The sequence below is a fragment of the Panthera uncia genome (assembly GCF_023721935.1).
Source record: "Panthera uncia isolate 11264 chromosome A1 unlocalized genomic scaffold, Puncia_PCG_1.0 HiC_scaffold_16, whole genome shotgun sequence".
NCBI classification, from domain to species: domain Eukaryota; kingdom Metazoa; phylum Chordata; class Mammalia; order Carnivora; family Felidae; genus Panthera; species Panthera uncia.
Window position 1 is genome coordinate 67,815,537 of NW_026057576.1, and position 12,762 is coordinate 67,828,298.

A 12,762-nucleotide genomic window follows, 5' to 3' on the forward strand; every position below is an offset into this window, starting at 1 on the left:
CAAGGAGACACTGGAGTAAGAAGAGGCTATGGCGAGCCCTGGAGAGGGTAGAAGAAGAGTGGCAGGAGAAATCTGGGGGACCAGCAAGAACAGGTTTTAAGGTAGGGGGAAGAAGGGGTTTGAGGAAGGAAAGGTAGGAGTGGGAAGAGTGTCAAGCGCTGTGGTGATATAGTTGGACAGTGTGAGAGGAGACTTTGGGATGTGACCATGATAGATTACGTTTGTTGTTTTGTGAAAATCTCTTTCATTAGATTTAAGTCATTCATGGGAAGAAAATACAGTGGCAACTTTAAATTTTCTCACAATGCCTGACAATTAGTAGATGCTGAACCACCTCTGCAATAGTTTTAGGAGAGTCAATAAGTGTTTAGATAGTTAGAGTTTTCATAAAGTGTTATATATTATATAAGTACAAATTATTTCAGATGTGATGCACATGTAGAATCTAGTTTGTATATCTAAGACCATGCTTTCAGATAGAAATAAGCAGTGTTGCTTCAAATATATATTTGCTATTCGTATTTTAAGTTGAGTATTATACTATAGTGATTTTTTTGTTTGTTTGTTTGCATAGCCTGGCACCTGTGTTTGCTCTGTTTGTACCATTTTACTGCTCCATACCGAGAGTCCAAGTGGCACAAATTCTGGGCCCATTGTCCATCACAAACAAGACATTGATTTATATATTGGGACTACAGGTATAGTATGCATTTTTATGTTCATGTTTCTTTAACCAGATCTTTTTTTTTGGTATGGGGGGATGTCTTTTTCTCATTTGATCTCCTTGAAAACAATGTTCTTTTCCCCATAAGTTTGGCTTCATGATCTATATCAAATGTTCAAAGGAAGTGTTACAGAACAAGAACATCAAGGTATATAATGTACTAGAATACTTTCATAGTCTTTAGAAATCTGATAAGAGCTTTCACTGTAATTTGTATCAGTGGAAAATATTTTAATTTCATTGTACAATTCCGTGTAAGTACCTTTTACAAATCACAGTATGAAGTGGAAACAAATGAGACCCGTCAAAAGGTGGAAAGTGGAAATTCACTGTCAAAATTAATGAGTACAGTGTTACAAATAGAGCGCTGAAGAAGAAACCAGACATGCCTTACCAACTTTATAACTTCTGTGCTGTATGGCCACTTTGCTAAGTGGTTTGATTCGAAGACCTTCGAGAGTTCCTATTGTTTGATCTAAATTGGAAAAGGTTATGTTCACCAATATCCAGTGCCATTGACCTACCTCTGCTGGGTTCCAGGCCAAGTGACAGAAGATAACACGATTTTCATTTTCTCCCTGTAATACTCCTCACTTTTCTTTCATTCTCAGAGCTTTTGATGTGAACTTTTATTCTGCTGTTCCCTGCAGCACCATGGCCTTTTGATCCACTGTTAATACTCATAACATTCCTTATCCCACATATATCAAACCAGATACTAGTGTCTCTGTCAAATGCCCTCCTCCCTCCCCTTTTAACCTTTGATATTTCCTCCAACCTGTCTAGCGTGCTGTCAGGTGTTATCAATGGTTCATCTGGGGTGAGTGTTTCCTCACCACTTTTACAACTGTTTCTCATGAAATGTATATTCTTCATCTCTCAGCCTGCATACAATTACTCTCCCTTATCCTTCCTAATGTATCACCTAATAGCACTTTTCTGCAGTTTATTCTTACTGCTAGGATTTGCGGTGGCAGTTTACTTTTTTAAAGATTTTAGTTTGTGGGTTTTTTTTTTTTTTTTGAGCGAGAGAGAGAGTGAGGGAGAGGGGCAGAGAGAGAGAAAGAGAGAGAATCTTTTAAAAAAAAATGTGTATTTATTTTTGACAGACACAGAGTATGAGCAGGGGGAGGGGTAGAGAGTGAGAGGAAGACACAGAATCCGAAGCAGGCTCCAGACTCGGAGCTGTTAGCACAGGGCTCAATGTGGAGCTCAAACCCACGAACTGTGAGATCATGACCTGAGCTCAAGTCAGACACTCAACCGATTGAGCCACCCTGGTGCCCCATAGAGAGAGAGAGAATCTTAAGCAGGCTGCATGCCCAGTGCAGAGCCCAACATGGAGTTCAGTCTCAGGACCGTGAGATCATGACCTGAGCCAAAATCAAGAGTCAGATGCTTAACTGAGTGAGCCACCCACGCGCCCCGCGTGTTTACTTTTTAAAAAGAGTTACAGCAGAAGGCAGAATGCGGTGATAGAAGAGTACCCTGGACCTGGGGCAGGAGACCCAAGTTCTAGTTTAGCAAGGAGATGAGACTTGGGTCAGTTTTGAAAACCCTCAGAGCCTCTTGTTGACTCTATAGTGCCTTATATAACTAAAGTTATAGAGCATCCTTGAGGGTGAAAAATGTTGTTTTATTAATTATGGTGTAGGCATTAAGTGGAGCATTATGGAAGGTCTTTGGAGCCAAGTGGACTTTGGTTTGATTACTTGTTTTGGTACTTATTTGCTTTGTCACTTTTCTGAGCTTCCATTTGCCCATCCATAAAGTGGGGATGATAATGTCTATCTTACAAGGTTCCTTGAAGGATTAGAGATAATACTGTTGGTTGGTCAAGATAATCCAAACAGATAGTAAGAACTAAGTCATTTGGTTCCAATATTAATTAATAATTTCTGTCTCTATTGGTTTTTCTGAGATTGTGAATGTTCTCTTTTTCTTTTTTTCCTTTTTTTTTTTTTTGGTGAGGTAGAAATTAGTATTGGGAAATAGAGGTGGAGATGCCTCATTGGCTTTTGATAACATCTAAAGTCCTTACCATAAATGGCATCCAGGGTTCTTTTTGCCTATTCAGTATCAACTCCCACCACTCCCCACCTTGATGTGAATGGGGACCCCTTTTTCTCTAAGTTTCTATTCTCTCCCTACCTCCCTCCTCCCTTGACCTTCACATATGTTTCTGTGTCTTTCTGTCTCCTGCATAACACTTTTTGAAGCCAGGGACATTGGATGAATGAATGAATGAATGAATGAATGAATGATTTTAATTATTATCAGAAGAGCAAAAATGTTTCTGAAGGTATCAGATGGCTTGAGAGCCAGTCACGTAATGCCCTATGCTGGGGGCTGTGGAAGATAAAATGAAGTATGAGATGTAGCACCCTTATCCTCAAGGAGCCCAGCAGTGAGAAAAAACATACCTACTGTTAAAGCATGAGCAGACACAATTGGGACCAAACATGCAATAAGATGAGGGGCTTAAGAGTCCAAAGGAAATAATTTTTTATTGGCGGAATTAATGATACGCTCTTCTTACTCGTGTATGAGACATGACAGCTTGGAGGTCATGATCACTGGGCGGCAGAGCCAGACCTCTTGGGTACACTGCCAGCTCTCTGATCTTAGCAGGTTACTTAACCTCTCCGTTTTTATGATTAAAATAGAGTTAATAATAGAACTTACCTTGTAGGGTGATTAGGAGGATTCAATAACTTTAATATATGAAAAGCGTTAAGATCGATGCTTGGCACATAGTAAGTGCTATGAAAGTGTTAACTAAAAGCGAACAAACAAAAACAAAATAAAACAATGGCAAAAAAGTGTTAGCTATTTTATTATTCTTTATATTTTTAGAATAAAACTACAGAAAAATATTTTTCCACATAGTTTTCATCCTTTTTATTTTCAAAGTCGTTTACACTAGGTAAAAGGATTAAATTTTAGATCAAGGGATTAAATTTAAACTTGCAACCAGTGCTCCTTTCTCTGTAAGGTAGCACTAAGAACAAAATTTGTCAGCCTCCTTTTTGCCTGTACTTTGTCTTCTCTTACCTTTGTATCTCTCTTCTGTTTATGTTTCTCTCTCTCTCTCTCTCTCTCTTTTTATAGATCCTTGATAAATGTGCAGAACTTTGAGATTTCCATTTAGCACAGTGTCTGTACTTAACCCCTGGTCATGCTTCTTTGTCTAGGAGCAGAAGTCCTCATACACCCAATATAATGGTATAAATATGAACAAACAGTAGGTTCTAGATCTTTCCCTTCTCACAGCAACACTTTGAATGTCTTACGACTTTTTTTTGTTTAACCTCAGCACAACTCTCCTATGTAAATGATTTGGAAAACAAAGGGAGAGATTTTATGAGGCTTAATTCTGATTACTTTTGCATGGATTAACTTCAGTGTCATTGTCTAGTTTGCTCTTCCCTGAGTGGTCTGGAATGAGAGGCACAGCAGGTAAGTCGAGCAGCCCTGGACATGCCTGTGTGCTCACACAAGTCGGCCCGTCCAAAATTAGAGTGACAGTGATGAGAAATTAAAATGAGAGAACTGTGGAAACTAATGTCACCTGCCATTACTCAGCACCAGGCATGGGATGGTGACTACGCATTTTGTATGTTGTTGATTGTAATAATTGCTTGGTATGTGGTATTTTGCTTTGTTTAAATCAATTAATGTCGATTTATAAATAAGAATATACTTGAATTTAACTTATTTTTCTTTGCACAGGAGTGGGCTAGGTGCAACCAGTCTATTTTAGGCTATGGGAAGGCTAAGAGCTTGGTTTAAAAAAAAGAAAAAGTATATCATTTTCTTTTGGATGACAGAATTGATACTTATTAATTTTCTACTTGTTTATATTAAGAGATATACAATTACTATTTAAATGGATATCACTGTAGTTACGTAAACAGAAGTATGCTGTGACTGGCGGTTGAATTTAATTTTTAGTTGCCTTTTTTTTTTCTTTTATAGCTTTTCACCTCTGGTTCCTACATCTGGATTATAGCCATAAGTGGACTTGTAAGTGTGATTTCCCTCCCCCTAAACTCACTTTTCTGAAGCAACTTTAGGGAAAATGTCACCTTTGGATTATGGGTATATTCACTGGTCTCCAACATTCTTTTAACTGTGTCAGCTCCGTCTCAGTGCTGCTTCCTTAGTAATGCAGAGGGGCCAGTTACATCAACAGTTAAGATGAAGGGGGCCAGTTTGTCTCAGTTTTCAAGGTAATTTTGATGAAAGTTTTAGCTGAGTTTCTTGTTAATTTTTTTTTTCAAAAAAATTTTTTTAATTAATTAATTTATTTGAGACAGAGAGAGAACAAGCAGGGGAGGGGCAGAGAGAGAGGGAGACAGAGGATCCGAAGCGGGCTCTGTGCTGACAGAAGAGAGCCCAGTGCGGGGCTCGAACTCACAAACCTTGAGATCATGACTTGAGCCTAAGTTGGACACCTAACCGACTGAGCCACCCAGGCGCCCCTCAAATTTTTTTAAGTCTATTTATTTATTTTGAGAGAGTGTGAGCAGGGAAGGGGCAGGGAGAGAGGAAGAGAGAGAATCAGAAACAGGCTCTGTACTGTCAGCGTGGAGCCCAATGCAGGGCTCGAATTCATAAACGGTGAGATCGTGACCTGAGCTGAAATCAAGAGTTGGACCTTTAACTGACTGAGTCACCCCAGTGCCCCTCTTGTTACTGTTTTTTAAAATTACCTTAGCAGTCGAACTCACAGTAGAAAAAAAATGACAGAAAAAATTGAAGTTGGACTTACTAAAAATAACCAGAGATGTTCTTGTTTTGTGAAGAGACATTGTCATGCAAGGGGAAAATAAGGCAAAATGGAAAGTCAGGTGGACTAGAACTGGCAGGAGAATCGTCTGGGTGGTGGCCAGAGAAGGCGGCAGAGATGAGCTGAAGGGTTTGGGCTGCGTCCTCACCTGTGCACTGGAATGGCTTCATCCCACCTGTCCCCTGCTGTGCTATTTTATCAAGCATTTGTCTTAAACTGTATTCATGAGATCTTTAAAAAGAAATCTAGAACGTGAAGTTGTTTTATTTTTCATCCATAACTTAAATTTGTACTCCCAAGCTTATATAAAAATAAGTTTGTAATAATTAGTGTGTATGGAATATAGTTTTAATTTTTTTCTTGGGGAAGATTGATGAAGAAGGGATTCATCGTGATATATATAGCATCACCGGGAAAGGATTTGGAAATAACCATGCACTCCCCTGCAGACTTTTTCGGTGTTATGATTTAGTCTTATTTCCTGGTGGGTGGGATTTGGGCCCCTGTGTTGTTACTTTAGACCTGCTCACCTCTCCTTCCTTTATGCACTCTGTACAGTTTCTTCTGTGTGCTCATTCTTTTCATTTACAATTTAGTCCTTCATTCTCCAGGCTGCCAGCCCACATCCTGAGGGTTGAAGTCACTTTGTTTTCGCCTCCAGAAATACCTGTCTCAGGCACCCAGATAACACAGGCCCACAGAGCTGACCTCCATTATGTGGTCTTCAAACCATCCAAGCCTCTTGTGTTCCTAAGACTTCATAGTGACTGGTGACAGTGTGGGATCAGACTGCATCTGTGGGGCATGGTCACCAAGCTGTCTCTTAATCTCCTAATCTCCTCCCACTTGAACTGTCAGTTTGATTAAAAGCTACTTCACTAGCCTGCAAACAATAGAGAGTGCGATGCTCTCATAATAAGAGCAGCATGATGGTCTACTATTTCTTTCCTGATACATTTTGTTTCTTTTAGCAGCAAATGGTCTTGAGTCCTGTTTTCAGTATTTTCCTGAAGCATTCAAGAATTTGAGAAGTACCGGACTGACTATATGCTATTTCACTGTGCTGGTTTACTATTGATTCATTGGGTCATATTATCCAAACCCTTCTTTAATCACTCATTATGTGGCATTTGTTTTGAAACATTTCATTTTGTTTCTTTATCGTTTTCAGACTTCTGGTTTTAAATCAAGTGCTTGCTATCACCCCAGAAAGTTTCATTTTGTGGCATTCAGTGCTCTAGAATTGGAGGTTGCATTTTTTCATTTCTTTGTAGTCTTTTTAAAATCTAAAATATGCGTGTTGTGATCACAGTCTTTTCCACTACATGTTTAACAGGTAGTAGGTACTTGTTTAAATTTCTTACAGTTAAGTTTTTAATTCCAGTATAGTAAACATACAGTGTTATATTAGTTTGGGGTGTCTTGTCGTGATAAGAACTGTGTGATGTATGGAATTGTTGGATTTTTTCTTTTTAAGAGTCAGAAGTTTAACAAATTTTTAACATAAAAATCCCTTAAGAAGAGTAAATAGAGGGGCACCTGGGTGGCTCAGTCGGTTAAGCATCCGACTTCGGCTCAGGTCATGATCTCACGGTTCGTGGGTTTGACCCCTGTATCAGGCTCTCTGCTGTCAGCACAGAGCCTGCTTTGGATCCTCTGTCCCCCTCTATTTCTGCCCCTCCCCAGCTTGTGCTTTCTCTATCTCTGTCTCTCTCAAAAATAAATAAACTTTAAAAAAAAAGAGGAAGAAGAAGAGTAAATAGCATTGCACAGTATTTGGAATATAATTCCCAGAATTTAGCATTTAAACAGTCTACCTATTCATGAACACCTCTGAGCCCATTGAATTTTCACTTTTAACAGTAATTAATTCAGCCTATGTTGACCTACAATGAACACAAATCTGACAAATATTCATTTCAGTTTTGTTCTTCATTATTATTCCATCATAATTAGATGATATTATGTTTATTTACAGTGATTAACATCAGTGATAATCATAGCCAGTGTTTCTTTCCTTCATGCCTTACAGTAATGTTGGTGCTTGTATTGAATTTAATGAATATTTTATTTCTGACTTTTTCCAAAAAAACATGTTTTTATTATGAAACATTAATATAATATAGTATACTTTAGATACGGATAATTATAAAGGATATTAAAATTATTTGTGAATGTTCGGTTTACACATTACTTGATTATAGAATCAGGGTCTGAGATTCACAAAGCCACAGCTTGTCCCAGATGTCTGTTGCTCAACGTGACTTCTCTCCCATGTATATCAAGTGACTTCCCTTTTTTTTTTTTTTTCTTAATCCTACATCAAATGCTAAAAAATAAAATAAAATTCTTACTACAAAAAGAACTGCACAGATGGTATTGAGTGTTCTGGGGGCATATTAGGAAACCTGTTAATGAAATTTCACCTTCCAGCATTGAAACCAATAGTTCTCCTGACATACTGTGTGTGTTAAGGAAGCGATTTTATTTCAATCTGGCCATTCTGTGTTGTTTAGGAGAAGGAGCTTTTTTTTGAAAAAGACATTTGTGTAAAACATAAGTCATGTGTATCTGCTGTCATAGAAACCACAAACTTTACTCATGCTTTTCTGGAAAGCTGCCAACTTCAGATTTATTTTATTTAGTTACTGGTGGGTTTATTTTGGGTAGGCTAGTTTTTAATCTCTCCTTGTGTTATTTATTCTTGCATGATTATAAATGTTTCTGAATATAAAACTTTAAAATACCTCACTGACTGAAAGGAGAGTGGTTGATAGAGTTGAGTCAGGACAGCACTTACTTAAGTAGGAGCCTGCTTTCTGTCTTCAGTGATGTCACAGAGAAAAGGAGGACTAAATTTTTTTCCTAGGTTGAGAGGGGAAGAGTATTTAGCTTTCCAAGGGCAGTACTAAGTCAGTTGCCTAGGACAGCTGTCACTCTTCAGTTCTGTTTTGTGATCCAGCCCAGATTCCACCTGCTGCCCAGAAAGGGTCAGGGGCATTCAGGTTTGCTTAAAGATTACTTCGAGATTATTCACATGTGTCATGAATACGTGTTTTATGTTGTATTGTTTCTCCTTTGTTAATTCTGGTTTTTAATACCATTAATATTTAAAATAACAACCGTTTCCATGAAAGGTCACAAAATTGTAATTGGAAAGCTTGGCTACGATAGCCAAGTGAAATATCTCAGTGCAAGCACGAACTTCGAGGTGTTAGTGCCCACCTGCTTCCATCACATTTTCACTGTCATATTTGACTGTCTTCTTAAGGTCTCTGGTGAGCGGCCTTCAGAAATTGGGGGCATTCTTGGGGCGCCTGGGTGGCGCAGTCGGTTAAGCGTCCGACTTCAGCCAGGTCACGATCTCACGGTCCGTGAGTTCGAGCCCCGCGTCAGGCTCTGGGCTGATGGCTCGGAGCCTGGAGCCTGTTTCCGATTCTGTGTCTCCCTCTCTCTCTGCCCCTCCCCCGTTCATGCTATGTCTCTCTCTGTCCCAAAAATAAATTAAAAAAACGTTGAAAAAAAAATTTTTTAAAAAAGAAATTGGGGGCATTCTTTATATAGTAACAAGTTCTCTGGTCTTGTTACACATTAATACTTTTTCTCCTTAGAGACCATGTTGTTTCCTTACTGAACTTTATTTAAGTTCTTTCTGTGCTTCTGCAGAGAGCCTTTGGGCCATCCATATCCCTGTACTTCTTCATTTTCTGCCATTTTATGAATCATAGAGTAGTGAGTCATCACCACTGGGATGTACCCTAATTCTCAAAAGTTGAAGTCTCGGGCCTGAGCTGATTCTGGAATGATTAAAACAGAAAGAGCCTGCTTTCGCCAATTTTCTTTTTACAGTTCATATATTTATCGTCATTTGGTCCTCTTTTGAACTCTCTGGGGACAAATTAAGAGACAGGCCTATATTTTTCAGACTCCAGGCTTATCCCCTTCAGCTATCCTTTGCAGCCTGCCTGTTTCCTGCGTTCTTTCCCTGTTCTCTACAATATGTCAGACTTTGATTAGCTTATGATCAAGCAACCTAATGGGAGAAAAAAAAAATCTGCCCTACCCAAAAATAAGATTAGAAACATAGATTGATGGCAGATTATTTAGAACTTTGAATGTGGTTTGAGTTTGTATTTCCTTCTGTAGGCATTGGGGATCTTTAAAGCTTTTCAAACAAAACAAAAAAGCCTCACAATGGTGGGAGATTACAGAAGTCTCATTAGGGTTTGTAAATCATGAAAAAGAGGAAGGGAAAAGTGAGCAATCCTGTAGAAGTCAGGATGCCTCATTTGTGGGCTATGATTGCTTTTTTACTCATCCATCCACAATAGTTTTAAAGAAAAAATATAAGACATTGTCTTATGGTAGCTGAAAAAGAAAAAGCATCAGACAGAACCTTATGGATTTTTTAAAAAACAATGTTTATTTACTTATTTGAGAGAGAGCGAGAGAGAGAGAGAGAGAGAGAGAGAGAGAATCCCAAGCAGTGATGCAGCACTCGATCCCACAAATGTGAGATCATGACCTGAGCCAAAATGAAGAGTTGAATGCTTAACCAACTGAGCCAGTGAAGCGTCCCCAGAACCTTATGTTGATTGGCTTTCCAAGTCATGGTATAACATTAAGGGGAAAGCTTATGGAACTAGCATAGTCTGTGGAGATCTAAACTCTTTGGAGTTAAGTTTGGAGCCCTGACTACTCCCTGGTGAATGAGAATGGTATGTTGGGTCCTCTGTTCCTTTTCCTCCTTTTCGTGTCTTTTTCTTCTCTTCATGCTTCCTTTTTTTCTTTCTTCCCTTCTGTTTCTTCTCTGGATTGACCAAAGAATGGTACAATAGAGTGGGTCCGAAAACTCACCTGATGCCTGAGGTTTTCAGTTCATTGAACTGAGGGCAGACCCAGCAGAGAGAAGTCAAGGCTGGATAGAGCTGGGAAGTTGGCTGGGCTTGTGGAAGGGCCATGTGTAGAAGTGTAAGAAGTAGTAGTGACTTCCCAGGAACATCCAGACGTACAGGGTGCCTTCACCTTCTTGCAGTTAACATGGTGCTTATAATCCCAACACCAAATGGAGTGCTTATCGGCGTATCGCACATCACAAGCACACGTTGTCTCTCTCGTACGGATTCATTTGTTCCTCGTCCTTTAGCCCCCTTTCCTCCCCTTCCTCTCTCTGCCCCTCTCACCCATCCTGACTGCATGTAGCCAGGACCTACTGAAAGAACCCTTTTGTCCTCTACCATGGCGTGACAGTTGTCACTGAGTTCAAGGCTGACAGTATGAAGGTCCTGTTAGACAGGGAATGTCCAGTAGGCTTGATTTTTACATGCTCAGTGTAGAATCAATGAACTTATTATCACCAGTGTCTTGATAAAGCTGTCACAGAAGTGCTTATAAAATACAGGTGTTAAATTTTTATTGCTGCACTTTATCTTTCACCTGTAGGCAAACACCCAGCCTCCTTTCAAAATTTGGCCTCACATACCAGTCTGTCCCCTATGTGCCATATATTTCAGAGAAACTGGCTAAGTTTGACTCTTCCCGAACATCTTGTCCTATCTTGGGATTCTGTGCCATTAAGTCGTCACTTATTCTTTACTTCGTACCATGCGCTTGTAGGAGATTATGTTATTTCTTCAGATACTTTTGCTTGCTCGAAGTATGTGCTGCCCTTCTCTAGTGGGGGCCGCCCTGCGGGGCCTCCCCGTGCTCTGTCAACATCAGCCTCTACTCTGTGACTCAGGTTAGCCACTAAACTGTGAGCAGAAGTGATGCATGCTTCTCAAGCAGAAGTTCTGAGAACCACTGCACAGCTCCACCATTCCTCTGTTCCCTTTGCCATGAGAAAAGCACGTGCCAGACAGAAGCTACTCCTTCAGCCCAAACCTCAGAATGAAGGGGACACATGGAGCATGGCTGTGCCGACATATAAAATGAGTGAAAAATAAATGTTTGCTGTAAGCTGCTGAAATTTGGGATGGTCTGTTCCCACAGCATAGACAGCCTAGAGAAAGCAGACTAATACAGCTCTTTTCCAAGCACTTTATAAATATTATATATTTTTTGTTTGATGTTTATTTGTTTTTGAGAGAAACAGTGAGTGAGTGGTGGGAGGAGCAGAGAGAGAGGGAGACACAGAATCTGAAGCAGGCTCCAGGCTCTGAGCTATCAGCAGAGAGCCCAATGTGAGGATTGAACTCACGAACCACGAGATCGTGACCTGAGCTGAAGTCAGACGCTTAACTGACTGAGCCACCCAGGCGCCCCTATAAATATTATCTTAATTAGCATTTATAAAAACCTGATGAAATAGGGACTGTTATCCCCATTTTATAGATGAAACAAACAAAGGCACAGAGGATTAAGTAACTTGTTAAGAATACAAGCTAATAAGTAGTGAAGACAGAGTTCAAATGCAGGTAGTCTAGCTTCAGTGTCTGTGCTCCTAAGAGGTAGATTTATATAACCACATGCAGTTTCTTCCAACTATATCCCTCCTTTCACCCTTAGGTCCCTTCTTTTCCGAGCAAAATCTCACTCATTTAGGTCCTGACCTTGAAGCTTTTTCTGAGTCATCTTGTCTTTCAGTTTAGGAATTAGACAGTATTCTTTATAATCCCAAAATAATCTATAAATAATTATTGAGTTTCAAAATTCACTATTCACAGAATTCACAAAATAGTTTCTGTGCTACGAAGCATTACTTTGTAATGCTTTGTGACTGTCAGGGTGCTTTCAGTGTGTACTACCATACTAAGTTGTTAACACAAGCTCTGCAGTGGTAGAGAAACCGGGCTTCCCAAATGGGAAATCAAAGATTTCAGAGATGGGGCAGCTGAAGTTCTGACTGCACAACTGATGTGTGGTAGTGCCAGGACCAACGGCCAGACGTTTTGTCCTAGTCCAGTGGGTCCAGGGCCTCTCATTGCTCCTTTCAGGGCTCTCATCTATTTCAGTTTCAACCACAAGACATGCACAAAGTTACTGTTAGATCCTCCCTAGACTACACCACTAACATGGGGCCCTGGTCATTGTCAGTTGTAGACATGAATCAGGAGGGAGATCCTGGATATAAAGAAATTTTAAAAGTACCCAGCAGTGCTGAAAGACACATGTCGACAACTTTCTGTAACCTTTGTTGTGAATTTTGTGGGCTTATCCCATTGGCAGCCCCTACTATCCTGATGTGAAGAACCCAGCAGGGGCGCCTAGGTGGCTCAGTCAGTTGAGTGTCCAACTTCGGCTCAGG

The 12,762-nt window shown here is 39.9% G+C and overlaps 1 protein-coding gene across 2 annotated transcripts in view; it reads left to right on the top strand.

The window, feature by feature from the left end:
• UBAC2 (UBA domain containing 2) overlaps positions 1–12,762 on the top strand; it is a 171,555-nt gene that overhangs the window by 108,583 nt on the left and 50,210 nt on the right. For both annotated transcript variants that reach the window (XM_049647498.1, XM_049647497.1), the window contains exons 5-6: positions 575–698; positions 4,703–4,750. In XM_049647498.1, coding sequence (XP_049503455.1) covers positions 575–698; positions 4,703–4,750 — 172 coding nt within the window. The remainder of the gene's footprint in view (positions 1–574; positions 699–4,702; positions 4,751–12,762) is intronic.